General features: G+C 40.7%; 1 protein-coding gene across 1 annotated transcript in view; it reads right to left on the bottom strand.

Moving 5' to 3' along the window:
- LOC128734212 (solute carrier family 25 member 16-like) overlaps positions 1 to 22,360 on the bottom strand; it is a 44,501-nt gene that overhangs the window by 4,330 nt on the left and 17,811 nt on the right. The window contains exons 2-5 of the mRNA XM_053828275.1: positions 20,938 to 21,164; positions 20,687 to 20,881; positions 20,458 to 20,614; positions 19,819 to 19,960 (exon numbers count right to left, since the gene is read on the bottom strand). Coding sequence (XP_053684250.1) covers positions 19,819 to 19,960; positions 20,458 to 20,614; positions 20,687 to 20,881; positions 20,938 to 21,164 — 721 coding nt within the window. The remainder of the gene's footprint in view (positions 1 to 19,818; positions 19,961 to 20,457; positions 20,615 to 20,686; positions 20,882 to 20,937; positions 21,165 to 22,360) is intronic.

Raw genomic sequence — 22,360 nt, 5'->3', positions numbered from 1 at the left:
TTGCCGCGCTGTACAACGCAGATGCACCAGCCATCTCTGACACCCAGTACGGCTTCATGAAAAACCGTTCTACAACCACTACGTCTCTACTGTATCCAGAGGAGTAGAAGCAAAACGACAAATGGACTTGGTGTCCACCGACTTTGTAAAAGCTTAAGACACTGTACCACACATTCCAGTTAACGCCCAGTTGAAGCACATGAGCCTGCCGGATTGGATTACTTAATGGTTCTGTTCTTATCTGACGAAGTGCAGGGTATACGTTGTAGTGAACTCCGCTCGCTCTAGAGCGTTTCTTATTCCTTTCGGCGTACTCCAAAGAAGCGAACTCGGACTATTGCTCTTCAATTTTTTCATGAATGACTTGGGTGCACTTATGTCATCTGCCGTACCTTCGTTCGTCAATAATTTGAAAATTTTTCGAGTAATACTATCGATTTCGAACTGCATAGCACGACAAGAGGATTTAAACAATCTATTAAGTTGATGTGACAATTACCGTATGTGTATTACTTCCAAATGTAGATGGCACGGGACAAATCAGAGCGTCCCATGAATGCCGCGGGCCGCAATGACTTTTGGCAATTGCTGCGCATAACAAAATGTAAAATAAGCCACAGTAAAAACCATTTCCTAGGGATCACTACAAGATTTACCAACATTTACTCACTCAAAATACCTTACTGCTCTCTGGTGTAGGGGGCAGTCCCGTTTAGCCGGACAGCCTCTATGCCCGGCCGGACACTAGCGATTTCTCAAAAACAAGGCACGAAAAAATATTTGGAAAGAATGGGACAATAGTACTTTATTGGTACTATTCCCAAGTAACAATTTGGGTTTTATTACGCTCTTATGATGACATTTAGGACCAAAATTGATCATGAAGATAACCATAAGAGTACAATAAAACTCACATTGTTACTTGGGATTGTTCTATTCTTTCCAAATAGTTGTATCATTCTTTGTTTTTGAGACATCGCTAATGTCCGGACATAAAGGCTGCCCGGCCATACGGGACTTCCCTTTATAGCATCTTGGAGTACACTACCACCGTTTGGTGCCCGCATCTGCTAACGCAAATCCTTGTAATCGAGTGAGTACAGGAAAAAAATTACATTTTGCTCTGCACAATCTACCCTGGAACGATCTAATCAATCTTCCTCTTTATCAGTTCATGTCTGACCTAATGCAGGGAAACATTGACTGCCAGCATTATTAGAACACTTCGTCGGCTGCGTGACACTCAGTTACTTGAAACACCTTTTCATCGGACACTATTTGGCCAGTACAATGCATTATATTTATTTCTTCGCGTCTTCGCCGGTGTGTGACATATTCGACTTGGACTCGTCAAAGTCCGTTTTCAAAAAATTAATCAGTGGAGTAACATAGTGTAACGGCACTTCATTGGATTACTTTCAGGATTTGAAAGGAGAAAACGTGAGGACTAGATGCAAGGTGTAATTTGTTTTATCTATAAGAAGGGCGATTGCTGTTATTATCGTGACATTACGCTGATCAACGCCGCCTACAAGCTGCTCTCCCAGATCTTGTCACGTTGTCTATCCCCAATAGTAAGAGAATTCGTAGGGCAGTACCAAAGTTCATGCTACTACGGATCAATATTTCACGCTTCTAAAAACAATACTGCAAATCGAGCGAGAAGCCAGCGATGCCTACTCTTACGCAAGCGAGTGTGAGAAGCAGTAAGTACAGCATTCAACGCTTACGCCACTCACGCAACACCCGCCGTTGCTGTGTGCAGACATTCTGCTACTTAAACACTCGCGAACGTACAGTATCGTAGCGTCTTTCTGCATAGCCCTCTTGCGAGGCAAAAACTTGTTAGCAACCAGCTACCCGTAAGGGCCAGAGGGGCACTAGGATACACTAGGGGTACAAGACCTCGCGGGTGATCGGTATCAGCAGCTCGAGCTGCAGTAACGAGCAAGAGCGACGACCGTTGCTGTTAGCTAAATACACACTCGCAAAAACTCGTCGCAATGCATGAATAAATAAGAGCGAGAGTCTGAAAGGAATGCTTATACCGGCGTTAGAACGAGTACACGTGTGTGATAAAAGTAGACCAGATATTTGGGAGCTCTGGTGATCGCCAACAATGCGAGTAACGAGATTCAATTACGCATTAAAGGTGGAAATCGGGCCTACTTTTTGCTCCGTAAAGCTGACGATATATAAAACGCTAATAAGATCAGTAGCCCTTTACGGACTTGAGACTATAACTCTATTTACGGAAGATATATACGGGCATTTGCCGGGGAGGATTAACGAAAAGCGGAGAGTGGCGTAGGCGTATGAACTACGAGCTGGCGAAAATTGAGGGGCTACGTTGAGCCGGTTACGTCGCAAGGATGCCGGACGACTGTGCAGTGAAATCTATTTTCTTCCAAAACCCCACCGGCGCACAGTGGCGCTCCTCCATACAAAGCTTGACCAAAAATCAAAAAGTTACTATAAATCGGAGCTGGGAACAGAGGGGTCCAACGTGCTTAATAGCACGACCAGGATGAAACTGACTTGCCAGTGTCAAGACGCTTGACAATTTTACGACGAGTAGACCACGATTGAGAACAATGGAGATAAGTAAGGGCCACCGCGGCTTTGTACTGCTAGAGATTAAGAAAAAGAATTATGTAGTTTCTAATGTTTCAGGTAAGGAAGCCTTGCACTTGTCAGGGCCCCTCCTGGGAGACCAGCCCCCTCCAGAAATTTTCGCCGATTGGAATTAAAAAACCAGACAAAAATTCAGGACAATTTCCACTGCTTACATATATTTTTTTATTCACTAGCCATCGCAAACACGTAGTTGTCGTCGTCGTCAGTAGCCGTCAGTGGCCTAGTAGCCACACCGGCTCATCCTGTTTCAAGCAGTCGTCTCCATTCAACTCTATCTAGGGCCACTCATCGGCAAATTCCCAGTCGTCTCAGAAGTAGCAGTGACGCACTTTCAACCTGGTCGAGCTATCTTGTACGTTGAGCCTCCCTGTTCCTGGTGCCGGTGCAGTTCTTGAAGAGTTGTTTTCATCGCACCGTCATCCGGTTGGCCGGTACCGTAGTCTACTGACTTTTGCCAGATGATGATGGGAATCTCTCCAAACAGTGCCTCTAGCTTGTGATTCATACGTCTCTGCCACTGTCCTCTTTCAGTTTGTATTCCGTCAAATATCATCCGCAGTACCTTCCGCTTAAGCACGACAAGGGCGCGTATGTGCTCCGTGAGCAGTGTCACGACTTCAAATCCATAAAAAACTACTGCGACAATGTATGCTCCTTGACAATAGCGTTTTGCGAGGGCAAATGCGCCGCAGGATCTTCTTACTAGTGTTGTTGTCTGTGGTTATCAGCAATCCTAAATACACGAACTCATCTGCCACTTCTATAATTCGTCGCCGTCAACAATTACCTGCCGTGGGAGACACGCATTTGTTTCCTTTGAGCCTGTTTCTTTCATGCATTTGATCTTCGACGCATTTATATTTAGCCCAATCCTCCTAGACTCCGCTTTCGGAACACCCCCTTAAGAGCGATGTAGAATGGCATGCAAAATAAGCCGTCATCTTATCTCAACCCTTGCTGTGTCTCAAAGTAAAGGGACTCGAAAGTATGCGCACGAAACACATTACTCAATCCAATTTAGCTCTGATCAGTTGCGTCAGTTTAACTGGTCTTGATCGATTGATCGTATGCTGCCTTGAAATCAATAAAGATGTGATCCGAGGGCAAGTAGTACTCACGATATTTCTGCAAGATCTGTCGGATGGTAAACATCTGGTCCGCAGTTGCGCGGGCTGATAATTCCCTTAAAACTCTGTGCTATCGGTGCCAGCCGGTGTAACACGATCATAATGATTTTTTTAAGTGCACCCCCTAGTGTCCCCTCCAGGGAAATTTCCTGGCTACGCCAATATCTGCTAGCTTTGTGGAGTGTATTTGGTTTATAAAAAAACAGCTGAAATTTTCACAAATAGTTGGACAATTTCAGCTAATCAGCTCCTAGGAAAACTTGTGGATTGAATGGTGCATTTCAGATAGTTATAACATATCGGGTGTAACCCATTTCATTCTACTGAATGCTCGGTCAGTTATGTTGTCTAAAACACCGAAGAAGGATACAAACATACGGATGAAGAGTTTTCAATGCTAATTGTTGAACAGATTTTCAACCTTTCAACATAATTTATCGATCAAGATATCGTTGATTATATTACACATATGTTAGTGCTGTGGTGTGATGAACATTATCATTGTAATGATTATTTTATGTACCGTCATTCGGGGCGAGATTGTGCCAAAAAAGCATATATTTTTGTTCTTTAGCTCAGTATACACACAATTTAGGAACTAAGTTGATTTCAAATCTATATTGACAGATTTGAAATCAACTTAGTTCCTAAATTGTGTGTATACTGAGCTAAAGAACAAAAATATATGATATATGAATATATACTAGATTGTTCAATCAACAACTACCGTAGAGATGGTTTAGTTACAATGAAACCTAATTTTACTGGAAGTGCATAAACTTTGGCACAATCTCATCCCTTCTAGGGGGTGACATTGTGCCAAAAACATAAAGTTAGGCTAAAAACCTAAACAGTAAACATTAGCATGTTTATAAACAATACACATAAATATCAGTATAAAGTAGTTCACATGGGGCCGTCCATGAACTAAGTGGACTATTAGGGGCAGGGGGTCGGCCAAAAACAACGCATCATACAAAAAGTATGAACGAAAATAACCCGGAGAGGTATGAAATAACTAAAAATGAGTTCGTAGTCAATAGACAGCCTTTATATAGCCAGTAGCGTTTCTAGGGCTAACAAGGGGGAGATATATGAAGGGGTGTATCCTAAGTGTATCCTTGGGTATGAAATGGAGAGAGTTACCTGGAAGGAGCGTCAAACATAGCTCTGGCTCTCTCAAGCTCCCACCTGGCGCCTCCACGCAGATCTAAGTCAAATGATGACGGTCGATGGCCTTACCCGGAAATGCTTCACGTACTTACTGAAGCAGCTAAGCTAGGAGGTGCGAACTAGAGCGCCTGTTCTCCAGGTGAGGGGCGGCTCACACAGCGTCTGTCTCGTAACGGGCGGCTGAATATGAAATGCTGTATCCCGCAAGCTATACCTAAGATGGCAGACCCATCAGCGGGATGTAGGTATCGCGACCCCGGTGAGGTAGTATACCGAAAACTCAATTACCACGAACAACGAACAAAGAAACTCAGGACGGAACAATCGGTATAGGACACGGCAAGGGACAAGGAAACGATTAAGGGATAACGATTGGAAACTTGGTACCTGGAATGTCCGAACTCTCCATGAACCGGCACGGGCTGGCTTGCTTGCTCGAGAGCTGCAACAACTCGGAGTGGAGATCGCTGCTATTCAGGAAGTTCGGTGGCCAAATTCCGGAGAAAGGGAGTTCCGTGCAGTAGACCCTATTGCAGGCACTTCTTTTAAGTATCACATCTACTACAGTGGCGGTAAGAAAGCTGAACATGGAGTCGGTTTCGTAGTGTTGGGAAAACAAAAGCAACGAGTTATCCGGCGGAGGCCCGTAGATGACCGTATATGCGTGTTGAGGATTAAGGGCAAATTCTTCAACTATAGCCTAATCAACTTATACGCACCGACAAATGATAAATCCGATGATGCTAAAGACGAGTTTTATGACAAGCTGGAGAGGACCTATGGAGAGTGCCCAAAACATGACGTGAAAATCATCATCGGAGATGCAAATGCGCAGATCGGGAGGGAGGAATTCTTCCGTCCAGTTATTGGAAGACATAGCCTGCATCTGTCGACCGATGATAACGGTCTGAGGCTCATAAATTTTGCCGCGGCCAGAGGGATGGCGATCTGTAGCACCTACTTTCCACGTTTGAATATTCGGAAACAAACCTGGAGGCATCCAAATGGAGACTCTAGCTCTCAGATCGATCATGTCTTGATTGACGGTCGACACTTTTCGGATGTTATCGATGTACGGTCTTTTCGTGGACCAAATATCGACTCTGACCACTATCTCGTAGTGAGTAAGATTCGCGCAAGGCTGTCGAACACGGCGAAAGCTCGCACTGAAAGGACGCTGCGTTTCAACATCCAGCGGTTAACGGCAGACGGCGTTGCAGTGGAGTACGCCAGGAAGCTTCACCAGCGAATCGCAGAACAGCAGGTCGAAGAAGAAGAAGATATAAATGGGCTGTGGAGGAACATCCATGGTGCCATCCAAACAACAGCGAGAGAGGTGGTAGGCACGACGCGTGGAAGACAGCGTAACAGCTGGTTTGATGCCGAATGCCAGAGAGTGACAGACGAAAAGAACCAGGCCAGAAGTCGCATGCTCACTGCGGCAACGCGTCAAAACAGAGAGAGATACAGAGAGACTAGAGCTGCGGAAAAAAGAATCCACCGTCTAAAGAAACGCGAGTACGAGGAGCACGTGCTTGCCGGCGCAGAGGAGCGATACGCCAGCAACGACACACGGAGTTTCTATAAAACGGTGAGAAGCAGGAATTTTGCCATGCCTGTGATGTGCAATGATAGTGCTGGCAACCTGCTTACCGACAAAACGGCGGTAGCAGCCAGGTTGAAGGAGCACTTCCAGACACTATTGAATGGAGAGGTAAATGAGGAGATCAGCAGGGACAGGATAGAAATTGTAAGCGATGGTCAAGCTGTGGAGCCACCAACACAGGAGGAGGTTAAGAAGGCAATCAGTGAGCTGAAAAACGGTAAGGCTGCTGGGAAGGACGGTATCCCGGCTGAACTTCTAAAAGCGGGGAGCGAGCGGCTGTACGAAGCAATCCACCGGATCATTGTCAGGATCTGGGAGGAAGAACAAATGCCGGAGGAGTGGTTGGATGGCCTCATTTGCCCAATTTTCAAAAAGGGACATCGAATGGAGTGTAAAAACTATCGAGGAATTACATTGCTCAATTCTGCTTGAAAGCACCTTGTCCCGTATCCTGTTCTGCAGACTGAGACCGTTAGCGGAGTCCTTCGTCGGCGAGTACCAAGCTGGTTTTAGTGAGGGTCGCTCCACGACGGATCAGATGTTTACCCTGCGCCAGTTGCTAGACAAGTTCCGGGAATACAACTTGCAGACACACCATCTGTTTGTGGACTTTAAAGCGGCGTACGATTCAGTTAAACGAAATGAGCTGTGGCAGATAATGCTAGAACATGGTTTTCCGACGAAACTAGTTACGCTGATTCGTGCGACGCTGGATGGATCCAAATCATGCGTTAGAATAGCGGGGGAGACCTCAGCTGCTTTCGTGACGTTGGATGGACTGAAGCAAGGGGACGCACTCTCTAACCTGCTATTCAACATTGCCTTGGAAGGTGCATTACGAAGAGCAAACGTGGAAAGGAATGGAACTATCATCACGAAATCTCACATGCTTCTTGGTTTTGCGGATGACGTCGATATCATCGGAATCAACCGTAGAGCAGTAGAAGAGGCCTTTAGGCCCTTTAAAAGGGAAGCTGCGAGATTGGGACTTACCATTAATACCGCCAAAACGAAGTACATGGTTGCTGGCAGGGAACGTGGGAGTCCAAGTGGTGTTGGTGCCGAAGTGGAGCTAGATGGGGAACGATATGAAGTAGTGGAGGAATTTATATACCTTGGTACACTCGTGACATGTGACAACGATGTAAGCCGCGAAGTGAAACGACGAGTTGCAGCCGCGAATCGGGCTTTCTACGGATTACGTAGCCAGCTGAAGTCCCGTAGTTTGCAAATTCGCACAAAACTGGCGCTCTACAGAACACTAATCCTCCCGGTGGCCCTTTACGGACACGAATCATGGACGCTAAAGGAAGCTGATCGGCGAGTGCTTGGAGTTTTTGAGCGTAAAATTCTGCGATCTATACTTGGTGGCAAAATGGAAAATGGAGTGTGGCGCAGACGCATGAATCACGAGCTGTACCAAGTATACAAATATGCTGATATAGTGACGGTAGTGCAATGTGGCAGGCTGCGGTGGGCTGGACACGTGGCCAGAATGCCCGATGAAAGAGTAGCCAAAACTATTTTCAGCAGAGAACCAGGAAGAGGCCGTAGACTCCGAGGCAGACCCCGCACCCGGTGGGTGTGTGCTGTCGAAGACGATGCACGTTCAGCTGGTGCTCGTGGGGATTGGAGAACGGCAGCCCAGGACCGACGGTACTGGAGGACTATAATTCGTTCGGCGCAGGATCGGTAACGGACCGTTGCCACTAAAGTAAAGTAAGTATCCTAAGGGGCATACCTATTTGATCATTTAACAAAAGTAACCATTACTTCGTTCGAGAACCCGCGGCCGCAGAACATGTGACCTATCCCACCCCCCTCCCCCCTACTTAAAACTGACAGTTTATACACGGTATAATATATTTGTCTCATATTAGGGTGTTTATTCAAAGCATCTGAAATTTCCAGAGAAAAAGTAAAAATTAGTTTAAATTATTTAGCAGACCTATGATGCTGTTTGCTCCAAAATGGATGATGCAATCTAATCTGTCAAAATATTGTGCTCAATAGTAAATAACGTGAGTATGCTGGTGTATACTAACGTATTTTTGTTGTGTATGTGAAATCCACAAATTGAATCGATCATTATGACTTGGCACAATCTCACCCCCGTGAAGCTCGAAAACTACAATGTTTCGAAAAATATTATTTTCGTAAACAAAAGTTATCCAACGCATAATAACTTGTCAATACATTGTAAATGATTAGTTTATATCCATTCAAGATAGCAAGTTGATGCGATTTCTTGTTTGGATTGGTTTATGCGGGACATTTTTTACAAGCGTTATTTCCGCGTATTTTTGATCGCGAACTTTGAAACCCTGTTTAGGCTAAATAGTTTGCTAATATTATCTGTGTTCCATTCTTAGTTATGAATAAATATGTTATGTTCATCATCATTTTGAATTTAGGTCACCAGTTTTTATAGATATAATAAATTTTCACAAATAAACATTTTTGGTTTTTGGCACAATCTCACCTCCGTGGCACAATCTCACCCCGGATGGCGGTACGTCTGCCATGCGGTCCTGTGTGGAACAAAGCCCGTCTGATTTTTTTTTTGAAACTTGCGACTTCCTTAAATTAAGACTTGCTAAATTGATATTGCTGATGTAACTTGAACATTTTCTGTTGTCATGAATGCTTTTCTTTCTTTTATGCTTTGCGACCTGACCTCTAGTTACTTACCTCTGGCATAGATACCAATCAGCCAGAGATTCTCGCAAACATATTCTCAATATACGTTAATATCTTGCCTAATGACGTTAGAAAAAATGTCATTCCCATGGGTAAATTTTGTTATCAAATTTCAACCAACGTATCCTACAGCCTTTGGAGAGTTCATTGCTTCAACCTTCTTGGAATACAAGAATGGCAGGATATGGCTGATTGGTAATCAGCATTTCCTGAAGAAAAATCGTTTCGGGGAAAGTTATTTACTTGGAAATTGAAAACCAAAATGATTTTTCATTTTGGAGCGTTCATTTTACCGAGTGTACGATTCGGAAAAGTAAATACAATGGTGCATGCATGTTTTCTATAATATCAACATATTTTTCTGTTAATATAAATATCTACTTTCACGAGATAGATCGCTTTTACCTGCAATAAAGTTATTATTGCTATGGCAATTACGATAACTGTACTGTCCGGTCTTGTAGCGGAAAGTTAAAAAAACATATCAACTTACGGTTTACAGCTAATTGTTAACATCTGTGTTATATGAGCAGTGCAGTGCAGTGGGTTAACTATTTTTTATGAACTTAAAATCTAAATAATATAATAAACTTTTCTACATACTAAGTTGAAACTCACTCAAACTCAACTAATAATGTATAAAGAATGGTAAATTAAAATAAAGTTTCAAATTTTTCAATAATTTATTCCGAAGTACTATCCTATTAAATCATCATAAAAAGGAAACCAATTCAACAATCAAACTAACTAAAAAAGCTGTCAACAAATGAAATAACTTAAGCAACCTTCGCAACCAAGCAAACCCATTACCTACCATCGAGCATGCAGAAATCACATCACATTCATAATTAAAAGCTTAATAAGCTACCCACCTCCTAATTAGCGCGAGCGTGTACCGGCAAATGAGTTTCCATCGACGATTATAAATGATTGATTAGTGAAGTTATGCCCAACAGCCAAAAAGCGCATCATCGACGGCCACCACCGCAACCAGTTTCAAACAATCGACGACGACGACGACGACAGCATAGCCCACAGTAGTAGCAGCAGCAGCAGCAGCAACATTAGCAGCAACAATTGATCACCATCACCGTCACCATCATCAACGTCAATGTCGTCGGCACATCAGGTAAAGCCCAACGGGGGAGAAATCCCCAGTAGGAATCGTTGTTTGTGAGGTCATTTGAACGTCAGCCGGTTAATCAGTTAGTGACGGTTTATTCATTATTACAGTTTAGGGTAAAGGTGTATCAATCAGGTTGGTGTTTTTATTTCCCAATAAATAGATTGGATAGAATAAGTTAGAACAGAAATAGAACAGCATAGAGTTATATAGAGAGTTAGTCCAGCGGCATTACCGAAGCGTTGGTTCCATGCCAAATACCACAAAGCCGTATTGTAACCGTCACCAGTGCATAAAAATTGAAACGAGAAGGAAAAAAAAGCCAAGAAAAAAGGTTTGATTAGTCAAATACAACAATGCTGGAAATTTGAGAAAAAGGAAATTAGAACAGAAATGGTTTCCCTAGTTGATTTTAAAGGACACACGGTCCATCAGAAACAGTATTGTACACAATCATTCATCGACATGGATTTACTCAAACATCATAGATTAGATACATTTTACAAAATTGTTTTAACCTCACAGTGTCAATTGTTTCACTCTTTTATCTTAATTGTTTGTTTTCACTTTAAAAGTCGATTAATTAAAGACCGAAAAAAAGGAAAAACCCATAAAATTCACAGATATAAGCAACAACAACAACAACAACAAAACACTAAGTTATACGTCGATTACGTAGCACAATTTGGACAATGTTCCGCTCGATCTCTGCTGCACTGTGCCATGGTCGATGATTTTTTTTCTTCCTCACCGATTGACAACCTGAAATAATTGCTACTCTATTTTTGCAACACTGCAATTGACTGATGAGGTACGCTTACGTACGGTTACCCTTGGCTGGCTGCAAGCAGCTTACTTTTTGCGCCTTCCACGGTCACTGCTGTGATGGCACACAGGTGAGCAGGTCCCTGGTCCGCAGAAGTCGGCAGATCGGTTGTTGATGGCCTAGAGAAAGCAAGCTTAGTTCGACTCGGACTCGGTAGGTATGGGTGTGCTTTTTCCCGCACTCATGATGCGCGCTTCTCGCCGAATTCGTGTTATGTAAAGCCTCAAGAGTGAACGGCCTTCATAAAATCGCAGGTGCGTCGTAGTTTATTTTGCTTAATTCCGCGAGATCGACAGATACCCATAACCGCCGCAAGCTCCCAGGTGTAGTAGCGTTAAACTTTGAGCCCTACAAGCATACAAGGAGTTGTTGTGATTGTGAAAACGAGTTTTTGAAATTAAAATCTGTGCCAGATTGTCAGATCTACAGAAGAGGGAACGATAATAAGAATCGTTTTCAAGTTGCGCGCAGATTTTGCCAGTGTGAGAGGCCACCTGACATTTAGCCAATATTTGTCAGGATTTCTTCGGCATTCAAAAGGAAGGTAGAAGGTTTTATAAGATAATTCTTTGATTGATTGATTGCTTGTATAGCTTTATAATACAGGAATCGTGATCTACCCAAAGTTTGGATGAATATATAATAAGAGTTTCAGTTCAAATTGGTTCATGTTTTTGAATATGACTTATACAAGTGGATCTTTTCAAAGGTTGATTCGAAACACATTATCCCTGAAATGTTAGAGGAAGTTTATAACCGTCACCAATTTCAAACATCAAATCCATCATGGTCAGTTGTATGATATGATATCTCTAACGTACTGCTTGATCTCTTATTGATATGAATAAATTTAGCATTTGCTTTATTTAAATTGGGATACTCAACTTGCCCGTGATTTTAAAAGTAAAATAAGCGAAGCTTCTTACTAAGTAAGGGTGATTTTAAAATAAAACAAACAACAATTGCAAAATTGTACACAATTTTCGTTTTAACCGATAAATTTTATATCTACCATATTTGAGATGATCTATGCAAAAAATTCCATTTTGCACCATTTCATGCTGGCTGGATGTCACCAACACCAAACACCAGTAATCTAAATGAATCAAATAGCACGATCTTGGCGACCAATTCAAAGGTCTAAGACACGAGATTGATTGCTTGCCAAACTCCCTTATAAATTGATCCATCATTTTCGCGTGCTGTGAAGCCAGTAGTTAGGCAAAAAGCATGTTATTATAGACTACCCAGGCAACTAATAAGCATTAGCAATGCCATTCAAATGCAAGACAATAAGCATTTCTTGGCAAAACATATAGCTACTTTACGGCTAAACCTCTTATAGTGCTGACAATTCTTATTTGCGGCTGATTACCGACAAGAAGAATTTGAATAGAATTTTGGATGCCGAACTGCATTAAAGTTAGGCAGTCAAAATTCTAATAAACAGCAACGTGCGGTATAAAATATCAGATATGCTAATAAGCGGCTGATTTACTACTTATGTTAATGCTTATTGGTTACCTGATTCCGCCGGCCCATAAAACGCATTGAGAGATGCAATTTTCTGACAGTTATTGTATTGCCTCCGGCTACAAATCATGCCAAAAGCGACAGTTTTGTTTGTTGATGTATCTATTCAACCAGAAATCAGGTTCGTTGCTGGACACATTTTTTCAGTAAAAAAACGGATCTTCTTCAAGTTGATTTGAGGCTATCACACCAAAAATTTGATACTGAGGTAGGAACATTTGGCATCAACTCTTGAACGAGCTGCACATTTTATGTGATTTTTGACAAAAATTTGCATTGAGTAAAATCTTTCATGTGGTCGAGTAACGCATTGTCAATTGTTGAGAACGACGATGAATCGACCATTCTTGTGTAACTTTTCAAAACATCCAATGTAACATTGCGAGGCTAGCTTCAATGTCCCTTTCTTTCGACTGAAGTGTTTGGAGCGTCTTAAAAGAATACTAAACCTGGAAATTAAATAAAAAAAAACTAATCCAATTTAATTCTACTAGGGTATGTTGCTGCTTCGTCGTAATTGCCTATTCCCGTCTTATCCAACACAAATTATTAAAAATGTCAGCGATTTTTATGATACACAATTAATTATTCACTAATATTTTAGTTTGTTGCCTCTCATACGCGATCAATCAAAGTGAGCTGAGATCTATTTAAATGCTTTTTTCATTAAAGAATTCCTAGCAGCCAAATTTCCAACGTTTTTTCGTGCGACGAAGATGAAAATGTCGACTAATCGTTTCAATTTCCGTCATTCATAAAATGAAAATAACTCACGCTAACGCATTGTCGTTATTCTGCAGCCGGGAAAACTTGCATGACCTGCAGAAATTTTGCTGAGTAACATTTGTCATGCCGTCCTACACAAATACATGCGCGCTAGCTTCGTAAACATTATTGTGAATTTTAGTTCGGACGATGAAAAATGTTGATGGACGGATTTTAAAACGGTACGACAAATTTAAGATATAAAGTCAGTTGCATAATTTCAATCAAATGCTTTATTAATCGCTTTTAAGTGAATTCAAAGGGCACGGATCGGAAGGTAAGTGTGTTTGAGTCAACTTTTGGACTTTTGGAACTTTTGGAGTATTCATTAAATCCACCTAAGAAATGATGAAAATTAGAGTGGCTTTCCTTACTACGACGGGAATTAGAAGTAAACCCTATGCATATTTTATTCTTGACAGATACGTATTTCGCCTACGACTTGCAGGCTATCTCAGTGTCTGTTTGTAGTAGAACATAATACACATAATTAAGAATTAAGTTTGGATAAGTTTTCTTTTTATTTAATTCCCTTTCTTTCGATTATTATGGCGACGTAAACGCATTTTACAGAAAGATTCCTTAAGTATTAGCTGGCTAAAGATTCCGGCAACCGAGTCATGCAATGCAGATGCTTTCAAATGCATTTGTATCTTGGCAATTACCTCAGGAGAGCAGAGGCGAAGAGAATCTCTCATTGTTACTTAGGACGATTTGACGAGTTATGCGAGAATTCAAGGCACACGCCATCAACAATGGCGGCTACGGCAGCAATATTTTCCTCTGCACGCACTCTGGCACAAACCAACTTTTCACTTGGTTTTCACTTTCACCAGATGGTTTTCATCTCCGAAGTTAAAAATTTGAGCTTAATTTTAAATTTCAAAACAAAACTTTAGACGTCATCCTTAGAACTTTGACAACTACTGTCAAATTCTTTGACAACTGTAGGCAGGTGTCCGATCTCAGCTTTTTAACTTTTAGTTTTAATTTTTTTAATTTTAATTTTTTTTTCAGTAAATGTTTTAAATAACGGCTGTTCAAATTTCACTTTCAATATTTAAAATTCTACTTTAAAATTTTGTTGTTTTAACTTTAGGCTTACGAAATTCGATATGGACATAAGATTTAGACAAAAATGAACCTGCACTCTTGGGTTGCTTTTGAGTTCATGAAGCCTTGATCTTTGACTTTGGGACTTTTGAACCTTTGAACTTTCTGACTCTTGGACTTTTGGACTCTTGGGCTCTTGAACTCTTGAACATTGCGACTCTTGAATTCTTAGAGTTTTGGACTTTTGACCATTGATTTTTGGACCTTTGGGCTCTTAACCTTTGACTTCTGAACCTTTGGATTTTGGGCTCTACGACTTTGCACTTTTGAATTCTTGGACTCTTGGACACTAGAACTTTTGGACTTATTCCCATTATTACTCTTCGACTGTGAAGTCTTGAGCTTTCGGACTCTTGATCTTTGATTTTTAAACTTTTGAACCCTTATACTTTTGGACTCTTCAACTTTTAGGTTCTCAGACTCTTAGATCATTAAAGACTGGGACTCTTGACCTTTATCTTTTGAACTCTTGGACCGTAAGACTCTTGGATTCTTGAACTCTTGAACATTGCGACTCTGGGATTCTTAGAGTTTTGGACTTTTGACCATTGATTTTTGGACCTTTCGACTCTTAACCTTTGACTTTTGAACCTTTGGATTTTGGAATTTTGAACATTTAGGTTTTTAGGCTCTACGACTTTGCACTTTTGAATTCTTGGACTCTTGGACACTAGAACTTTTGGACTTATTCGCATTATTACTCTTCGACTGTGAAGTCATAAGCTTTCGGGCCCTTGATCTTTGACTTTCCGACTTTTGAGCCCTTAAACTTTTAGGTTCTAGGATTCATGAATATTTGCACTCTTAGATCATTGAAGACTGGGACTCTTGACCTTTATCTTTTGGACTCTTGGACCATAAGACTCTTAGATTCTTGAACTTTTGAACTTTTGGACTCATGAATTCTTAGACTCTTGACCTTTAACTTCAGAACGCTAGGATGTTAGGATTTTTGGACCTTTGAACCTTCGGACTTTTGAACATTTGGACCTAGCGAAAACCCTTTGGACCTTAAGAATTTTGGAATGTTGAATTCTTGAACTTTTACGCTTTACGACTGTTGAATTTTCGGACTCTTGCCCTTTGACTTTGAACTTTTAAACCCATGAACTTCCATGGTTCCATGGTTCCCATGACTCTTGGATATTTGGGCTCTTGAACTTTTGGACGCTTGGGCTCATGTATTTTTGGACTCGTGAACCACTGAATACCTGAACTCTTGACCTTTAACTTTTGGACCCTTAGACCATAAGACTCTTGGACTCTTGGATTCTTGGACTCTTGGATTCTTGGACTTTTGGACTCTTGGACTCATGAACTTTTGGATTTTTGGACCATGGAAGTTTTGGATTCTCAGCCGATAACTTTTGGGCTCTAGGAATTTAAGACTGTTGAACCTTTGAACTTCTGGACTTTTAGACTTTTGGACCTTTGGGCTTGGAATTTTGAACTTTCGGATTTTTGAAATTTTGGATATTTGACGTTTGAACATTTGGATTTTGGGTTTTAGTACTTTTGGATTATTGAATTCTTGGACTCTAGGGCTTTTGAACTTTTATGCTTTATGACTCTTGGACTTTTGGACCCTTGAACTTGGACTTTTTATTCGCTGTGTAATCATTCCAGACATGCGCGGTACAAATAGCTGTAACTTTGTCAATTTCTGGAATTCATCGAAATGACTTGAAACACATATGGTCAAAATGTTAATCTTTCGAAATAATCAATAAAAAAAATTTCGATTTTTTTAAATTAAAAAAGTACTATGCCCCCTTAAATGCGTAAAAACATTCTGCGCCGGGCCATTTTGTGATGTTATCAACAAAGTGCCAGGCCTCTTGGACTTTTTGGTGATTGGCCTCTAAAACTTTTAGACTCTCGGATTCAAGGACTGATGAATTTTTGGACTCTTGGACACTTGACCTTTGACATTTGGATTCTTGAACCGTTGGGCTTTTAAACCCTTGGCCTTTGCCTTTTGGACTTTGGATCATTTGGATCTTTGGACATTTGGAGTTTTGGACTTCCGAACTTTTGAACTCTTGGACTCTAAGACTCTAGGATTCTAGGACTTTTGGACTTTTGCGCTTCAAACTTTTGGAGTCATGTACTCTTGCACTCTTGAAACTTTTGAACTATTCTCCATTGACTTTTGTACGGTTGGAATCTAGGACAGTCTACCTTTGGACCTTTCAATTTTTGGACTTTCGGGCTCTTGCGCTTTTGGCATTTAGACTCTTAGACGCGTATCTAAGAGTAGAGAGTATCTAGAACTTCGGTTTTTGAACTTCAGCACTCGTGAGCTTTGACTTTTGGACTTGTTAGCTTTGTGATTTTTTTCTTTTCGATTTTCTGATTTTTGATCTTTTACCTTTTTGGATTTGAACATTTGATTAACCACTTTATGGTTTCTTTTTGACTTTGTTTTCAGTTCTTTTTGACTTCCTTTGGCAATTATTGACTTCTTTTTAACTTCGTTTTGACTTCTTGGTGTCTTTTTGACTTCTTTTTGGCTTATCTTTGACTTCTTTTTGGCTTCTTCTGACTATCTTTGGTTTCTTATTGATTTTGGTTGACTTCTTTTTGACTTTCTTTGGCGTCTTTTTGACTTCATTTGGGTTTCTGTTCCTGTCACCTTCCTGTCATACTTTTTTAATCTTTGATTTTTAAATTGATTTAAAAAAAACAAATCTAAAACCAAACATCATAAACCTAAATGATTTTTAGCTTTACACTTTTGATTGCATACAGCTCTTAATTGATGATCTTCGATTCATAACTTAATATTTTTGTTTCCAAAATTTAACAGTGCTAAGTGGAAAGCAGAGAAGAAATGTTTTGACATATTTTGATTTGTTTCGTTTTGGACTTTCTTTGGCTTCTTTTTCACTTGTTTTGGATTTATTTTTATATTTTTTTATGATTTTTTGACTTCTAACGATTTTTACGACGTTTTTTTTCTGTTTTTTCAAGATTTATATGGTTTTTTTAAAGAAATTTCGGAATGTATGTGTTTTTTATGAGTGTTTGATTCACGTGGTATGGCTTCGTCTTTTTTTGTAGAATTCCAGATCGTACAATTGTACTTCTATTTAGCGTCATTTGCTCTCGTGTCTCGCTAGTCGCTAGAATATTGGCGACGTATTTACTGCTAGCGGTTCTGTTTACGGGCCTTTTAGCGTATACTGCTAGTACTCATCTGGGATATTTTCGAGCGAACATTGTGACAGTGATTGGAACTGAAGAATGGGAAAGAAATAAATCGGATCGAAAAAAATAAAAGAATTTTTTTCATTATATCTCACGCGTGAATTATTCGATTTTGAGTATACCAAAATCACAGACAAACAGACATAACACACGTTTTCCATTCTTCGTACCGATTAAACCGTCATTTCAGTTTTGGGCTTAGTTGGGAATGTCTCCGTGTTGGTCAAAGTGGCGCTTTTTGACGAAAGAAGGGGGATTCCCCATAAAAAATAGCCTGTGCTTATGGCATACGTAGCTTTTTATAAAGGCATGCATTCCGAGCAGAGTAGTTCTGTTGCTTTTAATGCTTATAAATAATTTTTAATTCTGTATTATGTTTTTCTTATTTCAAACCTTGTTTCACAATCACGCAAACTACGCAAACAGTGCTATTGATAAAAAGTTTATTCTGAAAAACAGAAAAAAAAACTTTCATTTGTACGCAAGATATATTCATCCAAGAACGTTGATGTTGTTGCCGTAAAACCCGCTATTAAGAATTGGTACATATGTTATTGTATAGTAAGTAGAAAGGGAAAGTAGAAGTTAAAGGGAAAACACAATTCATGAAACAGGTAGGACCGAATCGTAAAACGTACTGATTTCAAATGAATGGAACAAGCACTTTACCATTCGCAATACAACAATTGTATTTATTATTCATTCTCATCGAGGTCAACAAAATGCCTTCCGGAGATGGCGGAAGATTTCACGTTATGTTACTTCAATTTATTATCGTTGGGCAGCCGAAAGACGTGTTAAGAGGGTAAAATCTTCCATTAAGAAAAAGTGCTAATTGCGTGAGAGTAGTTCGCAGAAAAAGTTCTTTTCGTCGTTAGATAATTAAGATTTTCTATAGAAAATAAATAATAAAAAAGTTTGACTGGAAAAATCTAGTCATTTTGATATTAGATATTTGAGAGCTATGAGTTCGACTCTTACCTTCGCTAAGTCTATATTTTTGGCCTAATATCATGCAAATTAGGTAGATATTACTATTTTTTCCAATAACAGTCAGCTGAATATCACGTAACTCCCTGCAGAGAAATTTACGTGATTTTTCACGTGGAAAGGACTTGTGGATTATTTTTAGTGTACTAAAAAAATTCCGCAAATAGATGAACACATAGGTGAAGAGGCGTAAAAACATATGTGAAATTTCGCTCGCAAGATATACTGAGTCGTTTAGTATAATATCGTAATTAAGGATAATTTTTCCCATGATAGGCCACGACAGTATTTGATAACCAACCAACTTTATCTCCTGTAAAGCAAGCTGTTATAATATATTATATCAATCATAGTTTATTGCACATTTCATTCATTAAATTGTTCCGAACGCGTTGTTCAGTGACGAAACATTTAATATAAGAAGAAAAATTTATTTATATTTAATATACGGAGCTAATTTTCCTTCAAAGAACTAAGGTTATCTCCAACAACATCAATTTTTGGTGAGTCTCCAACAACGTCTGATAACCAAGACAATGTAAATCCCAGTCGTCTCGGCATTTGAAATTCGTGCACAATACTATCAACACATTTTCTCGTTAAATCATTCGACTTGAACCATTCTTAGCGTCGTCACCTTCACGCACGAGTCGCAGCGATCATATCACTAATGACATGCATAGACAGAGCCGATTTATGACGCTGCCATCCGTAAATATTTAAATATCCATAGAAACAACTCATCAGATAGCGTCGAAACCCTATGCGCTTAGAAGCGCACCAAAAAGCGACGCAAGCCGCCATCTCAAACACGGTCGAATTTTTCAGTCGTGACAACACGTGATAATGGAGCAAACAAACCGTAAAAATAAAGCTCCTGCGTCTAAATTTAACCTACAACAGATGGAATCTCCCGGATGTTCGAACAAACGAAACGAAAAGCGGTTCTGACCAAAAAGGTCAGACACGTTGTTGTAGCTAAAAGAAACACGAGTAGCCGCCGCGGCGCACTTACCCAAACTTAGCCGTTTCCGGGTTCATCATGGCAAGCTGCATCCGCCGCCTGGTGACGTCCAGAGGATAGGAGAAGGATTGCGCAACAGCACCGGCAAATCCACCGCAAAGCAGTTTGGCCGGAACCGATAGCACAAGGCCACCTGGGAACAACGATAAGAAAATTAAAACATTTCGGGATGATCACATTACTATCACACACATTCTTCATGGATTTTTTCGAGTCGGAAGAAAAAGCAATGTTTGATAACCACTTGAGTTGACCTAACAAGCGAACCACAACGATGGAGTTGACCTGAAATGGGGAATTTTCAGCCGCTCCGATGCGATGGGGGGACAGACGTTAAAAGCTTGCTGGAGGTAAAGCCAACATTCCACAGCACGCTGTTGATTTAGTTATATCAGCCAGCCAAAACCGGAATAGCGATGGAATTTCGGCACGACATGACTAACATTCGAAGATTGCATGATGCTCGCACGCACGGGTTAGCTAAGGTGCCGCTTGATTTCCTCGTCATTCGTGTTTATCTGTCTGAGCAAAATTCGGGTAGACGCGATTGACACATTCACACTCTGTTTTCCCTTATTGGAATTCGATGGCCTGCGGCGGTCAACAAACTACAGAAAAAAATCGTCTCACCTGTATTTCTTTCGCATGGAGCACACGTCACCGCCGGGGCGTACTTCATACACACAAACTTGAGCATTTCGAAGCAGTAGAACGAAAAACCGGCGTACGGTACCATACCCATCAGTGTGGGCACGAAGCCTCGGTACAGCGCCCGGGTGCCACCTTCCTGTTGGAATAAATAAAAAATAACTTAGCTAATAACGAAAACCAAAAATAAAATCAGTTGAGTTGAACTTACAGTCCTAAAAATGGAAACCGCCGTATGAACGATCCCATTGTACCGATGCTCGCCCGTCACTTGGAATGCTAACCGGGCACGGATCGTGTCCAGCGGGTAGGTGAGTGTGACGGCAGTTACACCAGCTCCGGCACCGGCAACGAACTTATCCGAATGTTTAATCGGTAAACTGGGTCCTAGTATTTTACCTAAATACTATTGAATAAAGAATTGAAAAGTTTTGACCTCAAGCAAGTTCAAAGCCAACGAACCTTCTTGTAGATCTCGAATGCCGTAAACTGTGTCGCCGCATACGGGAATATCCGCACCATCTGGGCACCGTTTCCTTTGTACAGTGCGAAAAAAGATTCCTTCTTGACGATGTGCTTCAGACCGCTAAACACGCCCAGGTGCTTGTAGTGGACCGAATGGGCCTGCAGTAGAATCTTTATCCGATCCAGTGGGGCAACGGCTGTCTTGGAGCACATTCCGGCGACCCCTGGTACGAAACGAAAGGTAACAAAGAGACAGAAATAAATAAAACGATTCGTTTTGAATGATTATGCTTTGTGGTTTAACGGAAGACCTTGCTACTGGTTTTGACCATAACTGCCAGTAGGTTATATCCTACTGTATTTCGCGTTATTATGATGAACATTCGTTTTGGTTCGCCAGGTTGACGCGCGTTGCACCGCAGTAAACACAGTAAAGCTTACTGTTTTATTTTTTATTATGTTTGATTCATTAAGTGAAACTACTTGGCTACCACTTTGAGGGTTGCGCAATTTTTACCGACGAAGTAAAAAGTACGTGTGTAAACAGGTCTTTTACAACTTGTCGGAACCGTCAAGTCACAATGCGCGGCTCTTGGCTTCAGCTTTTTTTTTTAAGACTGTATTGTTCGATTACGTACCGAATGCTTCGGTTTAGTAGCACACACGGTATTTGATTTTAATGCATGCCATTGTTTCCTCGAATAAAGTCCCGAATCAATGGCGGCTGTACCTACTTGCAGAGCAATTTGCTACGCAAGTGCTTTTGTCGCAGGTGGAAAATTGATACCGGAGTCTCATTAACTGCAATGAAAAGTACCTACCATACATTGCCTATGAGCCAAAGCTCACTGTTATGTTTTAGGTTCGCAGGTTTTGCAAAAAATACAAATTGCACATAATACAGAATTTTTCTAACAGCATTTAATTTTTTAATGTGAAACCATTTATTAGTTTTTGGTTTACGTATTCAACGTTGTTACAATTATTATTATAAATCCGGCCAAAACAACACGAATCAATCGCTTCAGGAAAGGGAGTATAGGGGAAAGTCCCCCAGTACCGGACACCTAAGGATTTTGACATATATAAAATTAACACTTGGTAATTAATACTACAATTTTCTAGACACTCGTTTACGTAAATTTCCTGCTTGACGGTCTCGATTGAAATAGAAATGTCTCGTTTCAAACTACGGGCACAGATTGCATGCCAAACCATTTATTTCCAGCAAACTACGACAGTTTCATATGCTTGAAAATTTCTGCAGCTTTTCTTCTTTCGCTTGCCGTATACAACTTCTGCACAGGAAGCTGTTTGAAGTCCTTCTTATAAATTGATAGTCTGGCACGACAGTTTAGCTCGAACCACACTTGTAAACGTTGTAAAACGGGGGTTGAATATCATGTAAGGGTAAACGGGG

Source organism: Sabethes cyaneus, chromosome 2 (assembly GCF_943734655.1).
Source record: "Sabethes cyaneus chromosome 2, idSabCyanKW18_F2, whole genome shotgun sequence".
Lineage (NCBI taxonomy): Eukaryota > Metazoa > Arthropoda > Insecta > Diptera > Culicidae > Sabethes > Sabethes cyaneus.
This window is presented reverse-complemented; position numbering and strand designations above follow the sequence as displayed.